This window comes from Thamnophis elegans, chromosome 2 (genome assembly GCF_009769535.1).
Source record: "Thamnophis elegans isolate rThaEle1 chromosome 2, rThaEle1.pri, whole genome shotgun sequence".
Lineage (NCBI taxonomy): Eukaryota > Metazoa > Chordata > Lepidosauria > Squamata > Colubridae > Thamnophis > Thamnophis elegans.
In genome coordinates this window covers 14901197-14914189 of record NC_045542.1, presented here as the reverse complement: position 1 = coordinate 14914189, position 12993 = coordinate 14901197, and the positions used below count along the sequence as shown (strand labels likewise).

Genomic DNA, 12993 nt, shown 5'->3' with positions numbered 1-12993 from the left:
CTAACCATTCCACCACCAGGGCTCCTTACAATTTTCTTCTTATCAGTAGACTAGAGCAGTGGTCCCCAACCTTTTTATCGCCGCGGACCAGTCAGCCTTTGATAATTTTACCGTGGCCCGCTGAGCGCGCGCAGGGGTGGGGGGGCATTGCGCATGGCCCAGGAGCCTTTGCGCTGCAGCGATCATGTCCCCCGGCCGCTGCAGCGATCATGTCCCCCGGCCGCTGCAGCGATCATGTCCCCCGGCCGCTGCAGCGATCATGTCCCCCGGCCGCTGCAGCGATCATGTCCCCCGGCCGCTGCAGCGATCATGTCCCCCGGCCGCTGCAGCGATCATGTCCCCCGGCCGCTGCGCGGCCCGGTGCCAGGTACTCCACGGCCCGGCACCGGTCCGCGGACCGGGGGTTGGGGACCACTGGACTAGAGCACCTAAAAGGTGTCCTTTCTGATAGATCTTATATTGATGTTAAAGTAAAATATGTATTGCCACTAATGGCCAAAGATGAGATTTAAGTCAAGGCAGATCATTTTCCCAATGGAGGTGAATTTTCATATGAAAATAAACAAATACGTAGAGCAACAATTGGTCTCATTTATTTCAATTCTTGTTACAGGGTTCCCCTGGGATACAAGGACCAATTGGACCCCCAGGGAAAGTTGGCAAGCGGGTAAGCATCAGATACGTGGATGGGTGCCAATCTGTAGGAATGGGTTTTTTAACCCCATTTTCTCACTCTTTTTCTCCTTTTCATTTTTGTAAAGGGTCGTTCAGGAGCTGATGGTGGCAGAGGACTCCCAGGAGAAACAGGACCCAAGGTTTTCTAAACTTTAATTGTAGAGTGGAATTTACACCAAGGAGGGGAAGAGAGCTTTGAGATTCTCACTCCCATGGTGGTTTGGTCTTTCCTGCAATAGGAACACAATAGTGGGGTGCAAATAGAGCTGAATAAAATGTTGTTTCCACTTTTGTGTTGAATTTTGCACATTCAGGAGAAATTTTCTTCCATGCGGTATGCATTCCACATGAAAATCCAATTCCCACCCCTCGTATTTTGTGATTGTGGTCTTGAAACCCATTCAGAACTCAGAGGAACTCATGCAGGAAATTAAGAGGAGTTCCACTAAATCCAAAGCAGGCCTATCTAAGCCATCTAGCTTCCAACATTTGGCCAGCCAGGCAGTTCCACAGGTACACAAACAGGGTAGGAAACCACAAACTTTCCCCGTTGTTGGTTCCTAGGATCTGGTATTCAAATATATAATTCCTCCCCAAACATGAATAATGTTTGAACTAGCTCACTGGCAACACATCTCCTTCATTGCCAAAGCCTTCAAAGGTAAGAATATAGAAAACCATGCAATTTGCCAACCTAGCCTGCGATTTGTTAGCAGCTGTCCTGGATTTTGTCCTGTCCTATCTTTATTTCTCAAGATAAAGGAGACTGAAACTGGAGCTTTTTGCATATTAGTGTGTGATTTATCATTAAGTCATCGAATTCTCCTGTTATTATTATATGATAATAAAGGAGAGAATGTAGATTCAATGTGTGTTGAGTTTTGTGTGCGCAACTTCCTCTGAGCAATTATTAAATACTGGGATAAAAGGATCAAAAGCTTTGGAAAATATAAATGTAAATGTGTGTGTGTGTGGATGGATGGATGGATGGATGGATGGAGAGAGAGAGAGAGAGAGAGAAAGGGGGATTCTAGTATGTGGAATAACATGACTTCAGACTTTTGTCCCTTTCATACCACATAATGCTTTCAATTTTCATTGCTCAAAAAAAAATGTAGAGATCCATTCTGCCCTTCTCCCATCAGATCTTATTTAAAAAATCTACTATAATCTTTACAATGCAGGGATTGGGATTCTGTGGTATTCCATACATGCTACAACTGAGCATCCTTTATGATTGACCCTATAGAATGGGGTCAGTGGAAGTTGTAGTTCAACAACATCTGCAGAGTCTCATTGCTGACAAAGTGAGTCAATACTACATTTAATTTCCTGCATATTGCAAAAAGGGAGATGGGAGTGAAGCTGGTGTAGTTCCTCTGAATTGAAAGTCAAACCACAGAATTCCTGAATCTTATTTGTCTCAGCTGTTAGCCTCCAAGACATACATAGTCACAAAAATAGCAAATCCTTGCCTCGGTTTACAATCCAACAAATTTAAACCTCTTTTTAAGTGTTCAAGTTGTGCTTCCTTCCAAATTCTGAAGCACCAATGTTGCCTGTCAAAACATGGCAAATTGATCATCAAGACAACATTGTCCTCCCCATCATTCTGTGCACCTATTTCTCGGGTATAATTTAAAATTTACGTTCTGTGAAAATTTATTTATCTTGTAGGATTGCGCTAAGGATAAAGAGCATTGTTGCAGTAAAATTAGGCATGCAAAATTATCTATCTACTTATCTATTTCCTAGCCGAAAAACTGGTCTATTCTTGTCAATTCAGTACTCATCTGCTTTCCCTCCTTTTTTCTAGGGTGACAGGGGCTTTGATGGTCACCCAGGACCCGCTGGAGTAAAGGGACACAGAGTAAGACTACCCTAATATCTATACTTCTGTCCTCTATTTAAGCTACCACCAACATTCATTCCCCACTTTATTGCTTTGCAGGGAGATATAGGAAAGCCAGGCCTACCTGGACCTCCTGGAAATGACGGTTCTAAGGTACGCATTGATTCTGATAGAATATTTCTAGCTCAGGGTTGAACTGTAGAATCCTTGGTACTCTCTGAGCTTCATTGTTTTCTTGCAGATGTTTCATTAACAAACATTATTAGTTGTAGTAAGGGAGTAGAGTTTGCTTTCATTTTATATACTACTGGCTTGCCTTGTTGGTGTTGGGGGAGTGGGCTTGGTAGTTTTTTGATTGGGCTGTTGTTTACTGTTAGCTTGTTTGGCTGCATTGCTAGTTTCTTGATTGGGGTATTGTTTGCTTCTTGATTGTTAGTGTAGTGTTAATCTTGGTGTTAATTTCTCCTCATCTGAGTGTTGTCTGCTGGTGAAGAGGTGTTTCGGTCTTTTTGTTTCCTTTTTGGCTGTTTGATTTTTTCTTTTGAAGAGTGTAGATGTGGATTTCTGTGTGCTTCTTGATGGCTAATTTGTCTTGAGCCGAGGTGGTGCAGTGGTTAGGGTGCAGTACTGCAGGCCACTTCAGCTGACTGTTATATGCAGTTCAGCGGTTCTAATCTCACCGGCTCAAGGTTGACTCAGCCTTCCATCCTTCCGAGGTGGGTGAAATGAGGACCCAGACTTTGGGGGCTATATGCTGACTCTGTAAACCGCTTAGAGAGGGCTGAAAGCCCTATGAAGCGGTATATCAGTCTAACTGCTATTGCTATTGAGTGCCAGGCTTCCAGGAATTATCTAGCATTTTTGGACTTGTCTTGGTTTAGGATGCTCACAGTTTCCCAATTAAAACTATGGTTAAGTCTGTTGATGTGTTGTGAAATTAAGGAGTTTTCATCATGTCTTCTGCCTGCTAATTGATTTGGTCCCTGTGACTGTTGCAGTCCTTACAATATTATGTTGTAAATAACTCCTGTTTTTCTTCCTGGGGCTGCTGGGTCTTTTGGTTTACTTAGGATGTCTTGGAGGGCTTTGGATGGTTTGTGAGCTACGGTGATGGCATGTGGTTGCAATAGTTAGTTGGTAGTTTCTGATATGTTTTTGATGTATGGCAGGGTTGTGCTTTTCATAGCTTGTGTTAGTTGTGGTGTATTGGGTTGAGGGGTCAGTCACTTTTTGATAAAGTTTCATGGATATCTATTTTGTTGCAAGACATTGTATAGGTGTTCCTGTAGAATAGTGTATAACCTTTTTCTTGTAAAACTTTTAGAGATAGGGCTATTGTTTCCTTATACAACTGTATAGCATCTTTATCTAGAGGGGCCCTTGGAACAAGGTTAATGAATTCATATACATCAAAAAAAGTATCAACAAATACAATGTTTTTAAATAAGTTATAGTTGATAATTGGAATATTTCCATCTGACTGCATAATCATTCTGTCTTCCTCTTCCTTCCCCTTCTCCACTTTATCTTAATTTCAGGCCTACAACAATTTAGCCACGATGCATGTGATGAAATGAAGTGTTCTTAGAAAAGCTTATATCTTTCATGAAATTGATAACTCTGAAAAGGTGCTACCAGACTTCTGATTTTGAATAGTAGACAGTCATTAGCAGACAGATCTTTGGGACAAACAGTCTACATTACAATGAAAGAAGGGATGAAAATAAACAAATGTTTTATATTTAAATTCTTTGTTTATTAAGTAGTCTGAAAATATTAAGGGTGTAATGGCACTTGAAATGGAATATAAATTGTTTATATATGCTGATATTATGACTATTCTTGATAATTATGTGATGTCATTATCTATGTTTATTGAAGTTTTTACAGGTTACACTATTAATATGTTTTTACAGGTTACACCATTAATTAGGAAAATATATTATTAGCTGCCTTTGGCATCTACTATGCCTCTAGATTACTGTAATACAATTCACACCAACTCCACAAAATACTTGGGTTTATATCTTTAAAAAAATACTTTCTAGTATCTTGAACTGAATATATCTAAATATGTAGATGCCATTTCTGTTGATGGTTAAAACCATTGCATTAAGTCTTTGAGGCAAGATTGCCCTACAATGAATATTACATTGAAATAAATATATGTTTTAAGAAGGAGTCCAATTTTATTTACTAATAGGTATTCTATAGAGAGAAGACAATAAGAACATTTTGTTATGGATAGCTAGAGCTTCATAACTATCCTTAGCCAAACTGCGGTTACAATAACAGCAGCTTCAAACTTCCAGATTTTCAACTATACTTCAATCAGCTTTAGTTTAAATATTTTTTTGAATGCGGGTTTTAATGATAATCTTTTGGAGTCTCTTTGGAGCACAAGGATATAACAAGGATATTTGTCTTTAGCTTTGAAAACTATTAGGCGCATTTGGTCATTAGTAAACAAGTCCTTATTCCAAATCACTTGATAAATTGATGTTATGGAATAACCCATATTTGAAAATAGAGGGAGATATACCTTATTAAAATACTTGGGCCAAAGAATCAACACTAAAACAGATGGCTACTAATGTTTTTAAAGATTTGAGAGATAGCATGTTGTATATGATTCACTTCTAACATTTATTGGAATGTATACAATTGAAATATGTAATAATGAAAGAATATGGCACAGATGCCATTGAAGCGTCTGCAATCATGAGAGTCTTGAGTGATGCACAGCTTGGAAACTAACAACTCAATTTAATAAATTATTAAATAGTTAAGTTGAAAATATTAACAATATATCTGAAGAATTCTTATGAAAAATGTGGTCCCGTCTAGCTTGGAACATGTCAAAGATGATACCTTTATATAACTAAAAAATACTTAAAATTTCTGATTTTAAGGAATGGATCAAGGATACATGTTTCCTAACACTTTTTGCTAAGTCTTTGTATTCTGAAAATGATGATTCATAGTGCTTATATATGCTCTAGATATAATGGTAAGTTGAGGTTCAAATAAATTTTATATCGCTATCTATAGTTATATGGATTTTTTGTTAGTTTTGGAGAACAGTTAATGTAGTTTATTTTAATCATTATAAATTTACCTTTTTAAAACTTTTTTTCTCCTGATGCGATCGTTTTTTTTAATTTCTTCAATTTATAAAAAAAAAACATACAGACAGACTTAAATGTTTTAGAGGAATACACTTAAATGTATTTCAAGATAGCTATATTCAATCCTCACTAAAACTGGAGTATTGTAGATAGTCCTGCCTTAGGCATGAAATCTGGCTGGATGATTTTAGGCCAGTCACTCTCTCTCTCTCTCTCTCTCTCTCTCTCTCTTTCAGCCTAATGCACCTCAAAGAGTTGCGGTTGTGGGGAAAATATGAGGAGAAGAAGTATTAAATATGTTTGTTGTCCTGAGTTATTGATAAAAATATATTAAAATCAGGATAAAAATTAAATACATAAGAACTACAACCACATAATATTTTAGGTCGCAGTGGCCCTTTGGAAATGTAATGCCAACCGTTACCTTTGAGTTAGGTACAGATATTGCAGTAACCTTAATGCACTCAAAATACCTTCCTAGGAATATAGAAAGTATGCTAGGATTAAAAAGTAGTGATTATATTTCCCACTTAAAGTTGAATTTCCTATGATGGATTTCTCAAAGCTGCCTCAGGTGCTTTTTCATTTGGTATCCAGTATGAATTATGTATTATAACGGGGTGGGTGGGGGGGTGGAGGTGGGTGGAAAGAGCCTAATCTAATACCTCAGTTTCCCATTTCCTCCTTGTTTTCAAAGGGCTCTGAAGGTGTGCAAGGGCCCAGAGGACAGCCTGGAGAAGCTGTGAGTATCTGCCTACCTACCAGGAATAAATACATTGGGTTTTCTGGGATGGCATCATTCTAAGCCATTTTAATGGGGGAGTAACAGGTGTACTGTTCTCAGTCTTTCTTCTTCAATGGAACCAAGTTTCTGACAAGTGTGTTTCATTGAACAATGTTCCTCAAAGTCTTCTAATATAACCATCTTTTCTCCTAGGGTGTACGTGGTTTGCCAGGCTCGCGAGGTAATCCTGGTTCTTTCGGCCAGACGGTATGAATTTCCTTCCATGTCCCCTTTTGTTCACAAGAAGGTTTGAGCAGGGATTGAGCAGGCAATGGGTTCAAGGAATGGGACAAATTTTAACAGGAAAATGTTTTTTTAAGTCAAAGTTCTGGTAAAGTTTTGGAATTTAATCTAAACATAACATTTAACTTTTGATGTCTTAGTTTTTGAATTTGCAATTAGGTTTTGAGTTCTGTTTATGATATTCCAGTATGTAATGGTGAAAACCCAGAGCAGATACTGTATATTGTCAGGGTCCATATGTTACACTAAGATATATTTTCATTGAACCATTTTTGGTCTGAGTCATATACATTAATAAAGCAACAGGACATGCTTTACAAATTAGTAGCTGAGTTTGCATATCATGCAAAAAAGAACCTAAACAAATCATAAGAGTTAGAATTATCTATCACATTAAACTATACTCATTTCATTTTTATGTTAGTATTATAGTTTATCTAGTGAATAAATGACAAATTTTGAATTTGCATAGTACTCAAAGCTAATACCAAAGGGCACACATTTAATTTAACCAAGACATGAACTAATATAGGCTAATGTGAATTGTTAACCTACATGTCTGATCTTTTAATAATAGTTAGTTATATTAAAAGTATATGGCAGACACCTTCTCATCCTTATTTTCCTCTTTCATATGAAAACTTCTAACATTTTAACCAGGATGTTAAAAAAATGTATCTCAATAAGGATCAATCACAATTTGCAAAATTCAAATTTGCCTATTCGTACAAGCTTTACTCTTAAATATAATCTCAGTGCAGTCATAACATACATCATTGGTAAAACATAGAAGGGAGGGGAAAATTATGAAGAAATATTCCTAAAGCCAGAACTAGATTAGGAAATAGAAAACATTAATAACTGTGAAGGAACTAAGAGCCGGAACTCAATTTGCCAAAGTAGATGCCATTCAGTTCTATCTATCCCTTCATATATTCCAAAATGGAGACAGAATAATTAGGGTTAGAATTTTAGGTTTCCAATTTGGATTTACAAAATGATTTCATTTGATATTGTTCTGTACCAAAAAAAATATATCTCCCTTTGATTTTCATGATCTTGTTTACCTCTTGTAGGGTATTACTGGTATTGATGGTCCTCCTGGACATAAGGGCAATATGGTAGGTAAACAAGGAATGGGGACTTTCCTTAGTATATGGTAAAAGGGTTGTTTGTGTATAGCAGACAGATATGAATAGCATTTCATAACAACGATGAACATAGTTAAATTATAAGGCTAGAAATGGCTGAGCACATGCGGTAGAAGGCTGAAGGTCTCACACCTCAATTCCTTGCAGCCTTGTATATCTTCAGATCTTGCCTCTGTTTGGGGTCAAAGTTTTGGTATTTCCTGCTGTCATCTATCTTCTGAGAGGTACCTCATCTGATAACCTTCCCTACTACCCAGAGTATAAGAGATATGGGGTCCTCATATCCTGTATTGTCTTTCTGATGTCTAAAAGATAAAAAGTACAAAAAACCAGAGGTTTCAGCCTTCCCTTCACCTGTTTCATAGGAAAGTAATCAATCTCATAGGACTTAAATAAAAAGAATTAAAATAAAAACATAAAATAAAATGTAACAAAAAACAACCTCTTTTGAATTTTAAGATTGAAACTACAACAATTAATCAGTGGAACAACTTGCCTCCAGAAGTTGTAAATGCTCCAACATTGGAAGCTTTTAAGAAGAGATTGGATAACCATTTAGCTACTGTTAGCTTTTTGGGCTAGAAGACCTCCAAGGTCCCTTCCAATTACTCTACTCTACTCAACTCTACTCTACTCTACTCTACTCTACACTACACTACACTACACTACACTACACTACACTACACTACACTACACTACACTCTACTCTACTCCACTCCACTCCACTCCACTCCACTCCACTCCACTCCACTCTACTCCACTCTATTCTTTACATATTGTTAGAAAATAGAGTATGAATAGCAATAGCAGTAATAGCAATAGCAGTAGACTTATATACCGCTTCATAGGCCTTTCAGGCCTCTCTAAGCGGTTTACAGAGAGTCAGCATATTGCCCCCAACAATCTGGGTCCTCATTTTACCCACCTCGGAAGGATGGAAGGCTGAGTCAACCCTGAGCCGGTGAGATTTGAACCGCTGACCTGCTGATCTAGCAGTAGCCTGCAGTGCTGCATTTAACCACTGCGCCACCTTGGCTGAAAGACAACATTACTCCAGGCAAATGATAAGAAGGTGTTGGTTTTCTACAAATAAAAGTTTTTGTTAGAAAATTATTGATCCCAAAAACCCTATGGAATAAAAATTTCAAAGAAGCAAATTTAAATAGTGCCTAAATTGTGAATGAAGGCTGAATTGCCACAATTATTCAGCTTGTACAGAAAAGCAAATTCATTAAATTTGGTGTAATACTACAGTGAGAAAAAGAAAAGAACAATTTAATGTAAAAAGGAAAGAAACAACGGAATGAACTTATTTCTACAGAAATAGCCATTTCTTGGCCATTTCTAGCCAAATCCCTTTTATGTAGTCTGTCAAGTTTGAATTTGAGGCTGGTGGGTGAAGATATTAGCTCTTTCTATTCTCTGCCTTGGTTCACAGCTTTTCCACCTGGCCTGCCAAAAAAAATTAAAACAATAAAGAGCATATCTTTCTCAAAAATATGAGGTGAGCAATTAAACCTATCTAGCAAGCAAGGATGATGTATTCACAATAGAAGAGAATATGTTATTCAGAATTAAATTCTTGGAGTCCTTGGTGATCTCTGAGCATAGTTGTTTGCTTGCAGATGTTTTATTACCCAACTAGGCAACATCATCAGTGCATTCACAATATATAAATGTTAAACACCAATCTAGTATCCACTTTGATTTCCTGCTGTAACACTATATGCTGATCTAATCTATATACTACTAAATCTCTCATGCCTGTAACCTTTAACTGGGTGAAGCAAGCCATGCACCATAGGGGCAATTATTTTTGAACCAAGATGCCTCAAATGGACCAACATACAGGATGCTTCTAAAACCAGTGACTCCTGGCTCTTGTGAGGATGAAAATTGGTAAATTAGACGTGGCAACATTGCCACATCACCACCCAAAAGTTAAGTAAACTGATCCTGCTGTAGCCCTTCAGAGCAGAGGTGGTATGCTGCCAGTTCGCACTGGTTCAGGTGAACTGATAGTGGTGTTGGCACGAGGCCCCGCCCGCCCACCCAGACATCATCAAGGACCTTCTGCGCATGCCCAGAGGGTTCTGTGCATGCACAGACATGCACACTCCCACTACTGAAACAGTAGTGAACAAAATAGAATACCACTACTGCTCCAGAGGCCAGTAGACTGGAGGGCAGTCAGCCATGGTCAAGACTATAAGAAATAAGAAATTGCTCCTACTCCCACTACTCTTTTCTCCTTGGTCATTCTGTTTCTCTGTTTATGTAAATAAATATCTGAAATGATGACAGAATGTTACTGTCCTAATCCAATGTTATTTTTAAAAAATAAATTACTTTAATTGAAGAATGCAGCTCATCCTATTTTCTTTTACTGTACATACAGTATGTGCATCTTGTAGAAATACAAGGGAAGTGGCTGTATTCATAACAGTGGAAATGTGATGTGGCAATTGTGACATATAGAGGGTGGATTTTTTTAAAAAAAATTAAGCATGGCAATTTAATTCATAAAGCAAAAAGGTATAATTTAAATATTCCATGTTATAATGGAAAATTATATGTTTTCAAATATTACTAGGTATTAACTGGTTGCCATAACAATTAGCATAAATTTGTCTTTAATTAAATAGAATCTTCCTACAGCCATGTTTTGCTCAAATCATCCAATTCTTTTCCAGTACAAAACCATGTCTACTTAAAATCAAGACAACCCATTTTATAATGATGGGTTTCTCTTTTATTTTCAATGTCCTTGAAAGGACATTTTTAAGTACTGTCATTTGTTCTGAAGATGAAGTTGTGTTTGTTCCTTCAGCAATTTAAATCTTTTGCTGGATTTGCCTTGTGACCAGAATATTTGAAATGTTAAAACTGATCTTTTCCTCCCTTTTATTTTAACCAAAGGAGAAATAAAAGACTATGGTAAAGAAAAATTAAAAATGCAGTAGACTGTAATAAGCATACATGTTTTTTGAAATATCCTAAAAACAATATACTTCTAAACTATGCTATGCCTATGCTAAGTACATCTGGCTTTATGTTTCTAATTTATTTTTTTAGTGCAACAAAAAATACAGGGAAAAATTATGTAATGGGTCTCAAGATTCTGCTGGTATATCTGTCCATCTTTCCATTATTAGGACCCAGAAAGAATCAAACAGGGCTAAATTTTGCATATGGGAGAACCAATCAAAGAAAATTTGAATTGAACAATGGATTATGGGGGGGGGGATATCTCTAAAATATCTTATGGGAGGAGCAGCTTGGAATACTGCCAGTTCCCCTTTCTAAGCCTGATGTGGAAGTCCAACAATTACTGTGGAATAGAATGAAAATAAATATTAATGCTTTTTCAATTATACTCTTCCATAATTAATCATGAACATTAGTTTCCCACAACAAATAGATATGTGCAGTCTACATTCACATAGGAAAGAGGGTTTGTTTGTTTACTTACAATAACATGTTTATACCATCCTACTTCTAATGATTCACAGCCAAACCTTTAATCCTAGGAAATGTACTGCAAACAAACCCTAACCCCCAATGAAGAATTAAGAAGTAAGACACAATACTCTAGCGTCACAATCCTGGTTTCCCAAAAGCTTTAGAAGCTGGATCCTAACCTTCTCCAGATGTTTCATTCTTCAAGTCTCTGCTCTTTCCACCTTAGTAATTTTAGTCATTATGTCACAAGTGTTGTCTCTTCCATTATGACATATGTACATATGTATATGCACTGAATGTTAGCTGACTTCAGGGTTCTTTATCTTCAGGGTATTCCAGGTGAACCAGGCCCACCTGGGCAACAAGGAAACCCTGGATCTCACGTGTGTATTTTGTTTGCATGTACATGGGGAAGGCTGGGATATAGAGGGTGGGGATAAACATGAACAGGTCATTTGCTGGTTGGTGAGTCTGTTAAAAAAACCACAGGTATTACATGCATTAGAAAGATTTTTGTTACTTTAATGAAATGTGGGTTAACCTCTTTTTCAATCAGTATTATAATCTCCAATCTCCATGTGGGCTACTATTAACCCCAGGAGGACAGTTCCCAATGGTGTCTAATTTGACTCTGACTGTGAAGTTTATTAGCAAATGGATTCATAGAGTGAAGACAGGTATAATATAAAAACAGTTCAGAAAATATTAAAATGCTAACTTCATCAGACTGTGATAAGGATGCAGATCAGCACATTGAATATTCATGTTACTTGTTTCATCTATATAAATGCAGGGTAAAGTGCACCTAGTTAATTTTAATTATGCCATCCAACAGATCCATATTCCTGTGTTTGATCATCAACCTTAACATGGAAACCTTTAAAAAAACCACTGGAGCATTAAGAGAGAGGCTAGTGCTGTGCAGTTCTTTGAAGAGGTGCTTCACTTTCTTGATAATGGAAGTGAAACACTCCCTCAAAATTGCCTTAAGAAGCAATATTGTTCACTTGCATCTAAGAACCAATGAGGTAGCCATGTTGCCTTCTCTTGCTGTCCTTCAGAACCCATTTCTTCCATCTCCTCCAGAGCTGTTCCAATGAGAGAAGACTAAAAGAAGTCTTCTTCAAAAAACTAAAAAAGAAGGCTAAGGAGCTTTCTCCTACTATCCTGGACTGAGTGCTTCTGAGCTACCTTCAGCAAATAATATAGGATTGCCTGCACCAAGGACTGAGGGTGACTAGCCTGGAATGTCCTTGGTGTACAGCTAGTCCTCACTTAATAATGGCATTTAATAATTGGGACCATCAACTCCATCACTAAGCAACATGGTTGTAAAGCATGAACATTACATGACTACACCAACTTAACAACAGCAGTTCCATCACTAGACAAATCCCCCATGTTTATTAGACACAGTGTCACTTGTTACATTTTCCAATTTCCTGCCAGTTTCCCCACTGTTTTTGCTTATCAGAAGCCAGTGGTGAAGGTCTCAAGGGGGGGATCATTTGACCACAGGATACTACAACATCATAACTGCAGGCCAGGTACCAAGTATCTGATGTGACTATGGGGGCCCTATCACAGTTACAACTATAAGGAACCATTTTAAGACTCCTTATTCAACGGGCACTGAATGAGGATTGCCTGTATGCTAAAGGACTTCTGGATTGGCTATGTTTGAGAGAATTTCAGGCA

At 37.6% G+C, this 12993-nt stretch overlaps 1 protein-coding gene across 4 annotated transcripts in view; it reads left to right on the top strand.

The window, feature by feature from the left end:
• COL5A3 (collagen type V alpha 3 chain) overlaps positions 1 to 12993 on the top strand; it is a 130278-nt gene that overhangs the window by 66331 nt on the left and 50954 nt on the right. For all 4 annotated transcript variants that reach the window (XM_032210463.1, XM_032210462.1, XM_032210465.1 and 1 more), the window contains 8 exons: positions 614 to 667; positions 762 to 815; positions 2492 to 2545; positions 2627 to 2680; positions 6353 to 6397; positions 6593 to 6646; positions 7759 to 7803; positions 11625 to 11678. In XM_032210463.1, the coding sequence (XP_032066354.1) occupies positions 614 to 667; positions 762 to 815; positions 2492 to 2545; positions 2627 to 2680; positions 6353 to 6397; positions 6593 to 6646; positions 7759 to 7803; positions 11625 to 11678 (414 nt within the window). The remainder of the gene's footprint in view (positions 1 to 613; positions 668 to 761; positions 816 to 2491; positions 2546 to 2626; positions 2681 to 6352; positions 6398 to 6592; positions 6647 to 7758; positions 7804 to 11624; positions 11679 to 12993) is intronic.